General features: G+C 44.3%; 1 protein-coding gene across 2 annotated transcripts; it reads left to right on the forward strand.

The window, feature by feature from the left end:
• The first annotated feature begins 1458 nt into the window (after positions 1–1458).
• Positions 1459–13327, forward strand: NELFB (negative elongation factor complex member B). Of its 2 annotated transcripts, XM_049831827.1 has the most exons (13): positions 1459–1621; positions 1847–2010; positions 2195–2294; positions 3017–3247; positions 5281–5466; positions 6852–6964; positions 7624–7726; positions 8691–8786; positions 9388–9530; positions 10491–10597; positions 11562–11703; positions 12528–12636; positions 12894–13327. In XM_049831827.1, exons 1-13 carry the CDS (start codon positions 1520–1522, stop codon positions 13029–13031), a joined length of 1734 nt encoding a protein of 577 aa, XP_049687784.1. In that variant the 5' UTR covers positions 1459–1519; the 3' UTR covers positions 13032–13327. The 2 variants fall into 2 exon arrangements, with proteins under 2 accessions (XP_049687784.1, XP_049687783.1); XM_049831826.1 differs by lacking the exon at positions 1847–2010 and having other exon boundaries at positions 1507–1621.
• Positions 13328–14645: the final 1318 nt, after the last annotated feature.

The following is a 14645-nucleotide window of genomic DNA, read 5'->3' on the forward strand; positions in this document are numbered from 1 at the left end:
CATGTAAGGAAGAGATTTCGTACGATGAGCATGGTGAGACACTGAAACAGGTTGCCCAGAGAAGTTGTGGAAGCCCCATCGTTGGAAATGTTCAAGGCCCGGTTGGACAGGGCTTAGAGCAACCTGATCTAGTGAAAGAAGTCCCTGCCCATGGCAGGGGGATTGCACTAGGTGATCTTCAATGGTCCCTTCCAACCCAAACCATTCTGTGATTCTTTGGTTTGCTTACACTTGGGCTGACAATGCTCTGGTTTGGAACCAGGACACAGATTAAATTGCCAGAGCGCTGACAGCCCTCCTTCCCCTGCTCTCACATCTGCCTGGGAGGACAGGCAGGCTTTCACACACTTCGCTGGTGAGGATTTGTACAGCAGTTCAGCTTGCTGCAGTGCTGCAAACAAAACGGGTGCCCCAGGCATCCTCCTGTCTCAAAGAAATGCTGCATGTGGGATGCATGGAGCGGCTGCTCGCACTGTGGTGGTTGGCTGATTGCTCGTGCCCACGGGCTGGTCACAGTAGTTTATACCAATATTGCGATATATCATGAGCACCTAAGGATATCTGGCAGCTACCGAGGAGCTGCCAGATCCTGCCGTGGTCAGGCCAGTCCTGCTTCGCTCCCGCAGAAACCACGCGCTGGCAGAGCAGCGTGCACCTCAAACCGTGCAGGGGTTGCTCTTGCAGCTGGGACACGGAGAGGGGAAATGGGGAAATGCCGGACCTAAGGACATTGCAGCAGCTCAGGGCTGGGAATAGCGGAGCGCGTCTGTTCTGTCATCCAGACGTTGGGGTTCGTGGGGGTCTGTCGACAGACCCAAGTGGTTTGGGGGGCTCTAAATCACATAGGTTTTGCCTCAATAATTATACTAACAGGAGGGCAGATGCCAAAGGGGTTTCTGCGATGGGTTGGACTGCTGCAGCTCGATGCAGTCCTGGCGCCTGGCTGCAGATCTCATGAAGGACAAATCAGGATTTTTTTCCCCTGCTCTGTAGCAGCTGTTTTGAAGTACGGGCCTGCAAAGGTCAAACCGTGATGGGGAAAGGCCACTTCTCCTTTGCGAGGCTGTTTTTGGTGGCATTTCTCGTTTTCATCGCTGCCTGCCAGGCCTCAGCCGAGCAGCGGCGGCCGGCCCGCCGGGGGGGGGGGGTCGCCTCACGCAGCCGCAGGCACCCCGATATTTGCTGCCGTGCTCCCGTATTGGTGTTGATGGGAGCAGCGTGCCCCGGGGCCCGGCCGCCTCCCCCAGCGCTCAGCCGGCAGCCGCGGCGCCCTCCCCGGCACGGCGGCTGCTGCGGCCCCGGCGCCGGCGGGGGCGGTGCGGGGAGCCCGGGCGCCCCGCGGCAGGAGCGGCGGAACCTTTGTGCGGCGGAGCGGGTTCCGCGGGGCGGGGAACAGCGCCGGACCGCGCTGGGCCGGGGGACCGGAGAGCCGGGCGGCCCGGGGAGCGCGGCGGGAGGGGGGGGGTGGGGCGGGGAAGCTGTGGCGGGAGCGGGCCCGGCGGGGCCCGGCCAGGCCGCCATGTATGCGGGGCTGCAGGAGCTGGGGGTGGCCAACGGCGAGGACCTGAAGGAGACGCTGACCAACTGCACGGAGCCGCTGAAGGCCATCGAGCAGTTCCAGGTGAGGCGGGTCGCCACGGAGGTGCGCGGGTGGCGGGGGCCGCCCGTGAGGGGCCGGGGCTGTGGGGAGCACGAGAAGGCCCGAAGCGGGGCCTGTGTTTTGTGGGGTTTTCGCCTCTTTTTATTCTTTAACCAGCACGGCTTTAGCTGTCCCCGCTGTCGTCTGCTGGCTAGCGGAGCCGGCTAACCTCCCGCCTCCGTCCCTGGGCGGTGTTTGTGTCGGCAGACAGAAAATGGAGTGCTCCTGCCCTCGCTGCAGTCGGCCCTGCCCTTCCTGGACCTGCACGGCACCCCCCGGCTGGAGTTCCACCAGTCGGTTTTCGACGAGCTGAGGGAGAAGCTGCTGGAGAGGGTCTCTGCCATCGCTTTGGAAGGGAAGGTTGAGGAGAGGTTTGTGTGCAGTCTTGCTGGTTGTTTGGGGTGAGCTGGGAATCTTGTGTGAAAACTAGAGCGGACGAGTGACTTCTGCAAAGGAGAGTTAGGTTGCTGGGGGATCAAGTCCCAGTGGCTTTGAGATGAGCCATTGCGGTCCTTTTCTGTAACATGGTAGTCTCTTGCTCTTACGTGTTTTCAGATACAAGAAGCTAGAAGATCTTCTAGAGAAGAGCTTTTCCCTGGTCAAGATGCCTTCCATACAGCCTGTGGTAATGTGTGTCATGAAGCACTTGCCCAAGGTAAAACCGCTTTGCCAGTTGGCCTGTTGCATTACCTCTCTGTTGTATAGCTTCTCTTGGCTGTGCTGTCGGCTGGGCTGCCTGCTCCATCTGCATACCTTCTGAAAGTTTGTCATTCAGTGACTGAAGATTTACTACATTCCTGTATCTGGTAACAACTTAGTAGACTAATTCAAAAAATGTTTTACATTTTCATAATCAGATGAGACTATTTCCCTGTTTTATTCAATACACGCATCTTCCTGAAAAGCAGTCAAGTCGCTGATAGGTGGGTTTTTCCACAGCTGATTTAAAAATCTGTGACAAGTGGAAAATAAGGTTTGAAGAATGCAACTAGAAGTAGAAAGGAGTGAGATTCAGTTCTGTGAAACAAAACCCTCTAGGAGTAGCCTTATTAAAAGCATCATATTGTATTTAAAGGTAATGGATTAAAAACTGCTACTAGAACTTCTATAAGTTACTGAGTTTTGAAGCATCACCCCGAATCTTGGCATCGTAGGTTTAAAGGAAGTCTTAAGTGTCTTAGGACTGTCTTACTGTTATAGGAGTAGGGAAGGCAAAAGATGAGTCTGTGATACTGCCTGTTGTTTAATTGCTGTTGTGTAAATTACCAGACTGCCTGAGATTATGATTTAGACGTCTTCTGTAGTCAGTTACTTTTTACTCGGACAGTCAGCCAGGTAAGCTGCTCTGCACTTTGGTAACTGCTTTGTTGGTCACAGGTCCCTGAAAAGAAGCTGAAGTTAGTAATGGCTGATAAGGATTTATATAAAGCATGTGCAGTGGAGGTGAAGCGCCAGATTTGGCAGGATAACCAGGCTCTGTTTGGTGATGAGGTATCTCCACTGCTGAAGCAATATATCCTGGAGAAAGAAAATACTCTCTTCAGCAATGATATTTCTGTCTTGCACAATTTCTTCAGTCCGTCTCCCAAAACAAGACGTCAAGGAGAGGTAAGGACAAGGAAACCTCTTACAACATGCTTGTGAATGGAATTCATCAGCTTTCAGTCAACCTCGTCAAATAACAGAATGTCCATTTCACCCACCCAACTTCACTACTAAAGTTGTTTGGCTAGACAAGGTATTTGTGAGAACTACCAGGCTGTTTTCTCCTACATAGCTTGATGAAAGCAGCAGGAATTGTTTTAATAGTTACTCAGTGCTGTGTAATAATTGATTAATGTTCTAAAATGTTTATGAGCTTTTAAAAAAAATAGCAAGGCCAAATTTTTTCCTTTATTGCTCAGTCTGGCTTTAATACCCCTCATCTGTTCTGAAGGATGTTCAAATCAGTTTGAATATCTTAGATTTTTTTTCTTGGGACTTTTTTTTTAGCAGGACATAGTCTAAAAAAGCTTTGGGTTTTGTTTTGTTTTGTTTTTTGGAACATGGAAAAGGACATTGAAAGTTGTACCTAAGCTGGCATTCAGAAAAGTTGCTCTTTGAATGGAATTACATGAAGTGGCTGAGCTGATCCAACACTCAGGCACAGGAAGGGCAGGTGCTGCTCCTCCCCTCCCTCCCTGTAGCTCTGGAGATTATCAGACCCTTCCATGAGTTGATTCAGCTCAGTAATTGCTACAGAAACTGGCAAATAAAACCAGTAAGTAGTTTTCCAAGATAGTGAGCTGGACCTGCTCAAAGAAGAGATCACCTGGCACCAAAGCCATTGTGAGGAGACGGACTGGATCACACAGGCAGGCTTGATGTGGGAGGGAGCAGTGGCATAGGCATTAGGAGGAGTGGGTCTCTCCTCTTCTTGGCAACAGCAAGCTGTTACAGTGGTTCAGCTATAATGTGTCGCTCTACCTCAGGGGGCATCTTCTGCAAAAGGGAAATATCTGAGTTCCTGTAAGGACCTTACTATCAAGAATGCTAAGGAATTGCAGTGATAAGGCAGTATATAAAACTTCAATTTCAGGGAGGGTAGCACTTCTGCTACATGGGGGGTTTGGTTTGGGTCTGTTTTGCTTTCAAAAACCCATTTAGTGTAAGTGCTGTGGTGCAATTTACCTCAAGTTTACACTGCAGACTTATGGTTTAACCCTGGCTGGCAACTAGGCACCACTCATCTGCTTGCTAACTTCCCCCTGGTGGGATGGGTGGGAGAATTGGAAGGGTAAAAGAAAGAAACTTGTGGTTTGAGATAAAAACAGTTTAATAATTAAAAATAAATTAGAAAAGAAAAAATTCTGTAAGGAAAAAAAGTGACAAAGAGAGAGGAAAATAAAACCCAAGAAAAACAAGTGATGCAAATAAAACAATTGCTCCCCCACCAACCTCCATTTCCAGTTTTATTGCCGAGCACAACACCTTATGGTCTGGAATATACCTTTGGTCAGTTGGGGTCAGCTGTCCCGGCTGCGTCCCCTCGCCACTTCGTGTGCACCTCCAAACTACTTGCTGGCGGGGCAGTGTGAGGAGCCCTTCATACTATGTTAAGCGCTGCTCAGCAGTAACTAAAACATCAGTGTATTATCAACACTGTTTTCGGCACAAGTCCAAAACAGCCCCATACAAACTGCTGTGAAGAAATTCAACTCTGTCCCAGCCAAAACCAGTAGAAGACTTGACCTTGCCTGTAGCCTGAAGGTAGATAGAAATACGAAAAGACTTCCAGAGAAAAGTGAGTTTTGTTCATGTTGCAGTAATTGTAAATTATATTAATCAATAACAGGTACTGCTTCTTACTTGTTTTACATAGCTGAGCACCTGATTTTACAAATGCTTCAATTTCATTTTGCAAGAGAGCCTTTTCTGGACATTCTTTATTCTTTCATTATGGCTATGAAAGATTTGGTAAACATCTGTTGAACAAATGCTCTTGGAAATCTTGGTATAAATAGTTCCTTTTCAGGAACTCACGTCAATGCGGATGTTTCAGTCTTGATATATCATGTAAAAGAATTAATTTACGTTTTGTGTGTGTGTGAAATAACACTCTGTCTTGGTACTGAGTGCACATTTTTTCATTTTGAGTTTAGGTGGTTCAGAAGCTGACCCAGATGATTGGGAAGAACGTGAAGCTCTATGATATGGTGTTGCAGTTTCTGAGAACCTTGTTCCTTCGGACAAGGAATGTTCATTACTGCACACTACGGGCAGAGCTCCTGATGTCGCTGCATGACCTGGAAATCAGTGAAATCTGCACCGTTGACCCCTGTCATAAGGTATTGATCATGTGGGACAGATAGGAGTATTACTGCAGAATTTTCTGTTTCGCCCACTCCTGTGCATACCTGCTGCCCTGCAGGACTTCAGCCCAGAGAAGATGTCTCCTCTCTGTGAAGAGAGTTCAGACCTTGAACCCAAAAGTCATCTTATATTCCTTGGAACCTCAGGTGAAAATTTCATCTTGGTTAACCAGCAGCTTGCTTTCATTTCATAACCCATAAATCATTCAAATTTATAGTACTTATGCAGTGTTAAGAACGTCTAATCTGACCTATGAGGATGCTGCAAAAAAGTAATCAAAAACATTAGCTAGCCCCAGGTTCTTAATCAAATCTTGTTTCCCTCCCTGTTGTGCCTGGTGTGATATACTCCATCTGTCAGTAAACTGTGTGTGTAACATTAAATACTTTGGCTCTTGAATTATAAGAAAACATTATTAAAATATTGTGGGGTGGCAGATGTGTTGTTAAAGTCACACCAGGATGTTCTTACTGGTCCTTTGTGGTCAGCATCACTCTGATCTAGAACAAAGTTTTTTCTCTTAAGTATTTTTGCTAAGTTTTATGTGTATTCAGCTTATAGAGAATATGTTCTAGAGTGATGATGTTACTGCATGTTTTTTAACATCTTCTGATCAAGAGTCCCCAATCAGTATACAGACAGTGACTAAATAAAAAAGGGCAATTCTTGTTCAAGTCGCATATCATTTTCAGCAATCTCATTCTGCCACTGCAAAATGCAGTGACTGCTGCAAGGCAAGGAAGCCACAATGAAAGCATTTCAGAAAATTCAGCAATTTGTTCTTTTTTGACAGCTGAAATACTGGGGGAAAATATATGTTGTTTTCTGAAAGAGGAAAAAAGCCCTTAATTTTAGGTCAGTTAAAACATTTACTTAACTGTCTCTTTCCATTTTGATAATACAACTCTAAAGCAGAAGCACCTCCACTGTTAATATCCCCTTCTTACAGGATGGGAGTGGTATTGCAATAGCTAAAATATCCCATATTATTATTGCTAAGTGATGCTTCTCCTTTGTCAGCCTCCTACTTGTGTAAATGCACACTGATTACTTGTGCTGGGCAGCGGTATGTTTTATACATGCCTCTTCCTTAACTGCCAGGGAGTGCCTTTCTTGGGAGGGGAGAAAGTGACACCAGGTTAGCTTGCATTGGTATCTCTGACTTCCTTTTGGAACGTTGGTATTTCTGACCTCCTCTGTATTTGTGGCCAGCTTGCTACCATACCTAAGTATATTAATAAAATGTTATCATTCCAGATATTTGGAGGTTATTTGAGCCTGTTTTCTCTGACATTGTCTATTTTATTGCTGGTTTATGGAGTTGCTGTGGTTCGTAAAGCTTTCTCCTTTTTTATAACAGTTCACCTGGTGCCTTGATGCTTGCATTCGGGAGAAGTTTGTGGACAACAAGAGAGCTCGGGAATTGCAAGGGTTTCTGGATGGAGTGAAGAAAGGACAAGAACAAGTGTTGGGGTAAGGCACTTGGGCTGTTTATTGAGAAACTGAAAATGGGTTCCTGGCAATCACAACATCTGGCAGATATTGTAGGTGTTAATTCTTCCCTAGAGCCAGCTAACAGCCAGTAGCTCTTCTGTGTGGTCAAATCCAGTACATCCGTGAGCTTTAATGCACTAGGGCATAGCCAGACATGTTCTGATGATGTAGCTTGTACTGCTTAAATTACCACCCTTGCATCTCCCTTGTGGCCTGGTAACTGACTATGGGACATCTGCTTGATTTCAGTGCAGAAGACCTTTAGTAATTGTTTCAGATAACAGGCTCTTTCAAGTCAAAGAAATAACATTCATGGTGTTTTTACAAGGCAGGAGAAGGTTCATCAGGTGGACAAAAGACAGAAATTCAGGTTTTACATTATCATAGTAAGGGTATTGTTACAGTACTTGTCCTGTGTCTACCTCTCTTCTTAAAACATAGCAGTGTGTGTGCGCTTATATAGTGTACACATGTACACACTACTTTGATGTTACATCTGATAGTTGACAGGGTTACAACAAAGAATATGCTCAAACATCTTACTCTAGTGAAACACTCTGGTGTCCTGCAGCTAGATTTGGAACTGTACAGTAGGGTTGTTTGTTACGTATGACATGTATTTGATTTTTACTTCTCAGGGACTTATCAATGATCTTGTGTGATCCCTTTGCCATTAACACCTTAGCCTTGAGTACCATAAGGCACCTGCAAGACCTGGTTGGGCAGGACACCTTACCCAGGGTGAGTGTCGCAGCTTGTGTACCTAATCTGAACTATAGTCTTAATTGAATAGCATTCATCAGCAAAGGGCTGGCACTGTAGAAGAAGTACAATTAAGTTCTCAAATGCATGTGTAAATTGAAATAAGTGAAATGTGATACTGCCTATGCATTTGTAGCACATATCTTAGAGCTCTGCAGGAGCACTGTTTGGAGACGGGCATTTCAGAGCTCTCCGAATTGACAATGAATTGTCTGCATGGCTCATTCTATCCTAACAGCTATGCATATATAAAATCATATATAGAATATATGCCTCCCTGCTTTTGTCCTTTCATCAGTTTGCCTAAGAGCAGCAGCCTTTTTTCCCTGCCACGGTAAATGCGATGGATTTGTTTACATTTTTCTGGTCTGTTGGCTGCAATATAATAGTTCCTGCAAGCAGTGTCTGCAGGAGGTGCTTAAATGTTAAAGGAGGGTAGCTTTGCAGGTGTCTGAACAGTGTGAGGCATTTGCTGGTTTTAACCCCGAGTTGTTAAATTTTATCGTTGGATTGAGTTACTTCTTCATTACAGTTTCAGACTGAAAGTTATTTTGGTTTCAGGGCATAATATAAAAAAAAAAAATTGTCATTCTTACACACGCTTTCTCTTTCTTACTTCTGCTGAGATGAATTGATTTGTCCTGTCACGCATTATATTTCAGTATACTGATTTGGCTGGACACATTTAAAAAAGATGTCGTGATCAGATTGGCTGCATACTTCTTGGTGCATTAAAAAACATTACAAGAAACTGCAAACTCTCAGGTGTGTCTGTTATTTGATTCCCATTTGAGGAATCAGTTGTCAATTAAATCGGAGAACTGAATGCCTCCAGCAGTCCAGGAGAGTTTTGAATGTAAACCACTACTTCCAAATAAGTATCTATATGTGCAACTTGTGGAAGATCAAAATAGCTGTTTTTCTCCTCCCCTTAATATTCGAGGAAAGCCCAGATCTGCTGCTGCTCCTTAGGATGCTGTCTTTGGGACAGGGGGCCTGGGACATGATTGACAGTCAAGTCTTCAAGGAACCAAAAATGGTGAGCCATTCTGATGTTTAGAATTTAACATATTTAATTAAACAAACTTAGACTTGTTTATTATTTTATTGCATCCCTGATTTAACCTTCACTCTGCATACCTCTCATCATAGCTTTCTTAGAAAAACATGTAAGTGGTCACAGAGCAGCAGCTCAAATGGACATGCTGTAAGCTTCGTATACCTGCTTTTTTATTTACATGGATGCCTGGCCCTTACTGTTTTAAAATCAGACTGTACCTCTATTAAATTCTGCACTGGTTGCTCATTGTTCCTGGGAACTTCTACACAGCTGAAATTGTGGAATTGGAAAAGGTCTCTCAGAAGAAATGCTATGAAATTGTCAAAAGAAAGAATTTGAGCAGGAGTATTTCTGTAGATGAGGTGAAATACAGTTTTCTTAATTACCAGTGGAACATGGGGAAGTGAATTAGTCAAGAATTTTGACTGGAACTAGATGTCTGAAAGCTTGTTTTCCTAAGCGTAGGATGGGGCTCATAATACTGCCTCACTATTTGTTACAGCACTCTAGGACCGTTAGGTGGCATGAACTGATTGATGAAAGCATTGTTCTTTTTCCTCTGTTCTTCCATCCCTCTAAGGAAGCTGAGTTGATCACAAAGTTCTTACCTATGCTGATGTCTTTTGTGGTGGATGACCACACATTCAATGTGGATCAGAAGCTGCCCTCAGAGGAGAAGGGGCCAATTCCCTACCCCAGCACCATTCCTGAAGCTTTCACCAAGTACGTAATCTGCCTTACCACCTTTGAACCAGTCTTGTTACCAAAGTAAAACATCAAGGAGCCAGCCACCACTGACAGGAAAAAACACTGTATGTGGTAAAATGAAGACTTTCTTGGAGTAATACAGTCCTGGTTAATCAAGCCAGAACTGTTCCTTTAGCAGAACAGGTTTCCACCATGATTCCTCAAATACAATTTATAGATAAAAATTAATATTTCTTTTAATGACCAATCTTTTGGCAGATTGAATATGGAAGTATTTGGTATTACTGCTTTCAAATATGCTGCTTGTGTACCTTCCCAAGCAGTGAATGATGAATGTTTGAGTGATACTTGGGTGCAGCTAGACGAGTGCCCATGCCTGGTTCTGAAGAGCGCTACTGTAAATTGTTAAGTTGGCATTTCTGTTACACAGATACTCATTCTCTTTTCATAACCTATCAGTTCAGGGACGTCCAAAAGATACATAAAACCACTGTGTGCTATGTTGTGTTCAGATCTTGCACTAATTTCCAGCACAATTCTTGTCTGTATGCCAGAACCTGGAGTACCGTATCCTGGTAGTTGTACTCTCCTCTATGACAGTGTTGATATTTGACGTTTGGGAAACTAAACGAAAACAGTATTGGGCTTTGTATCATTTTGAGTATTTGGCCTTCTAAAACCTGTTTTGAATGAGCACTTTTATCATTAATACTATTATAAATGTTCACAATCAAATCCAACCGTTTGATTGTGAGACAGCACGATGTTTGCTGAATGGTAAATTTTTCTGGGCAATAGTAATGAACATAGTGATGATCATCTACCAATCACCGAGTAGTTGCTCTTCAGTGGGTTTGAGGTTAGCCACTGCTGTAACTGCTTGATTGCTATCCAACAGTACTTTAAAACCTCTTTAAAAAAAATAATAATCTGTTCTAGCTTTATCAATTAAGAACTTTGCTTCTGCCATAACAGATTCTTGCAGGAGAACAGAATAGCTTGTGAGATTGGGCTGTATTACATCCTTCACATCACTAAACAGAGGAATAAGAATGCTTTCCTTAGGCTCCTGCCAGCACTAGGTAAGTTTTTGTCTTGTGTTCTATTCTACAGCTGTTTGCCTTGTACTGGACACCTAGGAGGCAAGTAAACCTGGAGTGAAAGTGATTTCAGAGTCAAAGATGTAATGTTCTGCCTTTGGCTGTTCTGGTGGCTTAGTTGTAAGGCCCTGCAGAAGTGTTTGTTTTTGTCTGCAATTAGGATACTTTTCTGCTGATCCAAGAATTTAGGGATAGTGGCTGAAGGTCAGTAGTTCCTTAGATTGAAGGCTGTATTAACAATGACATTAGCTGAGAACTGTTTGGAATGAATCTGAAAGATGAAAGAGCAGGTGGCTTAGTTCTGCCGCTGCTCATAGTAATTGCAGGTGGCCAGAAGTTCTTGCGACTTGGCTTTGTGTGGTAAAAAACCCTATAACAAAACAGGACCGAGCACAGCCTTAAATTTTTTCCTGGGATTACTTTTCTCATTGACTTCTCTGGGGTAAGTTGCGTGAGAGCTCTGAAGCAATCTTAGGAATTGCAGCTCCCAATAATTGTGGCAGGGGTTCATTTCCCACTCCCTCACCCCAGCTCTGGTGTTCTTTGAACCCTTTGCTGAACTGTCAGCTCATTTACATGGGTGTATTTTCCACTGGTTAGTGATTTGTATCTGCTCACTATGGGGTCTGAGGAGTACAAGGAGGTGGATATGGCCATGAACAGAGGACGATGGAGGGAGAAGGATAGCAGGGGACTCTGTGATTTTGGCAGGAGCAAACTAATCTGTGACTTCAGCCATGGTGGACACATGGGCTTTCTACATATTCTTCTCAACACTCTGCTCCTAATCTTTTATGTCTGAAAGATCAAAGCGACATGCCTGGGCTACCTGTTTTAAAAGGAAATTTTACTGCAAAGTTTTCAGCAGGAACATCTGAACCTCACTGTGTAGTGAGGTTTTGGCACTTCCTTGTCAGTCTGTCTCTTTCCTTTTCATGTTGTATAGTTGAGACATTCAGTGACTTGGCCTTCAGTGATATTTTTCTGCATCTGCTTACTGGTAATCTCACGCTGCTGGGTGATGAATTTGCACTCGAGGAGTTCTGCACCAGTCTCTTTGATGGCTTCTTTCTCACTGCCTGCTCAAGGTAAATGTGATTTTCCTTAGGGGAAAGTGAGGAAAGTGAGTGTACAGGATACCTGAGAGAGGTTATACTGCTTTGAATTGTAGTTTAATAGTACAGCAAACTTTTCACATATAGTGGAAATATTAGCCTGATGCTATTTTTCTTTAAGGCTTATATTTTGTAATCAAGTTTTTATCAGCAAAATTGTTGATTATGAACTATTACCTAAACTGTAATTCATTATTCATAAGTTAGAGTTGCAAAAGACAATATCCTTCATGCTTTGCAGTAGCTCTGAACATGAAGAGCTAACTTCAGCTCTTTGCAGTATCAGCTGCATGCAGAAAATCTGTTTGTATCTGTTAATTCTGTTAAGTCAGTGTGGTCCAACTGGTGGCCTGCAGACCAGATCTAACTTCCAGGAGGCTTCCCCAAAAATGACTAGAACTGCTGTTCAGGCATAGCAGCATGTGCCGCTGCTGTTACCACTTCCTCCACACATACAGAGGGACAAACATCCTCTTGCATGTGCATATGGCCTGTCCAACAGAGACCAGCTGCTGCCACGTGCTGCAGTCTGTGCTTAAAATCTCCCCCTCCTTCCTCATGATTGCTACAGTTAGTCCATTCCTGTTGAATAATTACACGAATTGCTTGAAAGTCTTAAGGCAGGGTTAGCACTTTGTAGCACACAGGCTATAGTTCTCAGGTGTTTTGGAAAATTACAACAAAGCTGCCAGTCTGTGGGTGTGTGAATTATTCTGGTACTGTTGCAGTAGCTTTCTTGTTCTCAAGATGGTGTTTGTTTATATCAGTTACTCTGCTTCAAAAATTGCTTTTTGCAGAAAGGAGAACGTACACAGACATGTGCTAAGACTGCTGCTTCATCTGCATCACAAAGTGGCGCCTGCCAAATTAGAGTCTCTCCAGAAGGCTTTGGAGCCCACCAAGCAGGTAAGAAGGGAGGCATAAGAAAGGGAAAATCAATTGCAAATGAAAGCATCTGCCTTTCCAGACGTTGCTTAATGGAACATGAGCTCTACTTTCCAAATGTACCAAGTTGTGTCTGAAGTTAACCTTGTAACTTCCTCTTTCTGTGTTGGTTTGTATTAAAACACACAGGATAATTGCATACTTAGCGTTCTAGCTAGTAGCAGCTAGAATGAAGTATGACACTTCTGTTTTTCCCCTCCCTAATTCTCATTCTGCAGAGTGGGGAAGCTGTGAAGGAGCTTTATAACCAACTCACTGAGAAACTGGAGCTTCGCAAGCCAAGTCCAGCTGAAGTGACTGAGACTCCCTCCATGGAACTGCCCTTGCCCACTGTGCCCACACCAGCCTCACGCTGAGCTATGTCTGTAGTGCAAGAGTGAGACAGGAGAAGAACTAACCTAGTGCTCTGCAGCGTGAAGGCACTGTACTGCCTTTCAAGTGTCTCTGCCTACAGGGTGGAAACAAAAAAAAAAGCCACTGAAGCTCTTTCAGGAAACACTGCAGTTTACCCAACTCACTGGCTCTTGCTGGTTAGAAAACTCTGCAGTGCATTGCAAAGGTTTACTTTTCTTAAAGATAGCTGAGTGTCTTGTAGATCCACTTAAAATTTGACTGTACATTTTTTTTTCAAAAAGAAAATGCATATTTTTAAGCTTGGCATCTTGTATTTTTAAACTCTACCTTAAGAACTGATCAATGAGTGTTTAACTCCGTTGTGGTTGAGCAGCTAGTGTGAACTCCTGAAGGCTAACCATTGCTTTCTTTGGCTGCTAGTTTGGGTCTTTGGAGATGATCCTAAAGAGAAGGAAGTGTCAGAGGAGATAGGCTCCACTGATACAATTTCCCATTTGAGGTTCTTGCTCTTTTGGCATTAACGTGCTGCATTAGTCAGAGATGTCCACCACTGTCACTAGACCAAGAAGCAGTCAACAGCCATCTTCTCAGCTAGGCTCATACAAAGAAGGCCAGAAATTGAATCATGCTCTCCCCTTTTCTCTGCACTTTTCTCCAAAGGAGTAGCTTGAAATGAGTCCTGGAGCTAGTGCAAAAAACCAAGACTAGCGTATTCCCCAATGACAATAGGGTTTGAGTGTAGGTGGAGTGAAATTCTGTCTTTGAAAAAATAGCCTGTTCTTCGTGGCTTATTTGTGTCACTGTCTGTACTATTACAGTTAATTCCTGTTCTGCTTTTATTGCCGCCTCAATGTAAGTCTCAGGTAGAGTGTGCAGGAAGATGGGTATGGGAGAAGAATGAGTTGTGTGAGTTTACAACGGACTACACTGATTTCAGCAGGTACAATATGCCTGAAAAGAATCTTGCCAGTCCCCTGTAAGCAGAGAGCTGCCTACATGAATTAGTCTGAATCTCAGAGTAACTTGGGTAGGAAGGCACCTGTGAGGGTCTGTGGTCCACCCCTGACTCGGAGCAGGACCAGCCTAGGTGAGGTTGCTCAAGAGCAGGACTTTGTATTTACCTTTGTTGAGTTTCATGAGGTTTCTGTCAGGCCATTTCTCCAGCCTGTTGAGGGGGGCCCTCTGAACAGCAGCCTTGCCCAGTGTGGCAGCCATGCCTACAACTTGGTACCATTTGCAAACTTGCTGAGGGTGTGTTCTGTCTTCAGGTTGTAAATAGAGGCATTAAACAGTACTAGCCCCATTAATGACCCCTGAGGAATGCCATGAGTGACGGGCTGCCAGTTGGACTTTATGCTGTTTTTCACAACCCTCTGAGCCTGGTGTCCTGCCAGTTTTCTGTGCAGCTATCTGAACTGTATCAAAATGATTTGGCTATATGGATTCTTCAGACAGTTGTGCCAAAAGCTGTTTAAAATCAAGGTAAGATACCCACTGCACTCCCTGCATCCACCAAGCCGGGCATCTCTTCTTAGAAGGTTATTAGGTTTGTCAGGCACAACTAACCCTTGGAATTTACCCATCCATGCTGCCATGCCCTGTCACTTTCTTGTCTG

Source organism: Accipiter gentilis, chromosome 29 (genome assembly GCF_929443795.1).
Source record: "Accipiter gentilis chromosome 29, bAccGen1.1, whole genome shotgun sequence".
NCBI classification, from domain to species: domain Eukaryota; kingdom Metazoa; phylum Chordata; class Aves; order Accipitriformes; family Accipitridae; genus Astur; species Astur gentilis.

Excerpts from the sequence above, each read along its gene's own strand:
- NELFB (XM_049831827.1), top strand. The coding sequence starts at position 1,520 with ATGTATGCGGGGCTGCAGGAGCTGGGGGTGGCCAACGGCGAGGACCTG. Across the intron at positions 2,295-3,016 it reads TCATGAAGCACTTGCCCAAG|GTCCCTGAAAAGAAGCTGAA; the intron begins GTAAAACCGCTT and ends TGTTGGTCACAG. Across the intron at positions 12,637-12,893 it reads CTTTGGAGCCCACCAAGCAG|AGTGGGGAAGCTGTGAAGGA; the intron begins GTAAGAAGGGAG and ends CTCATTCTGCAG.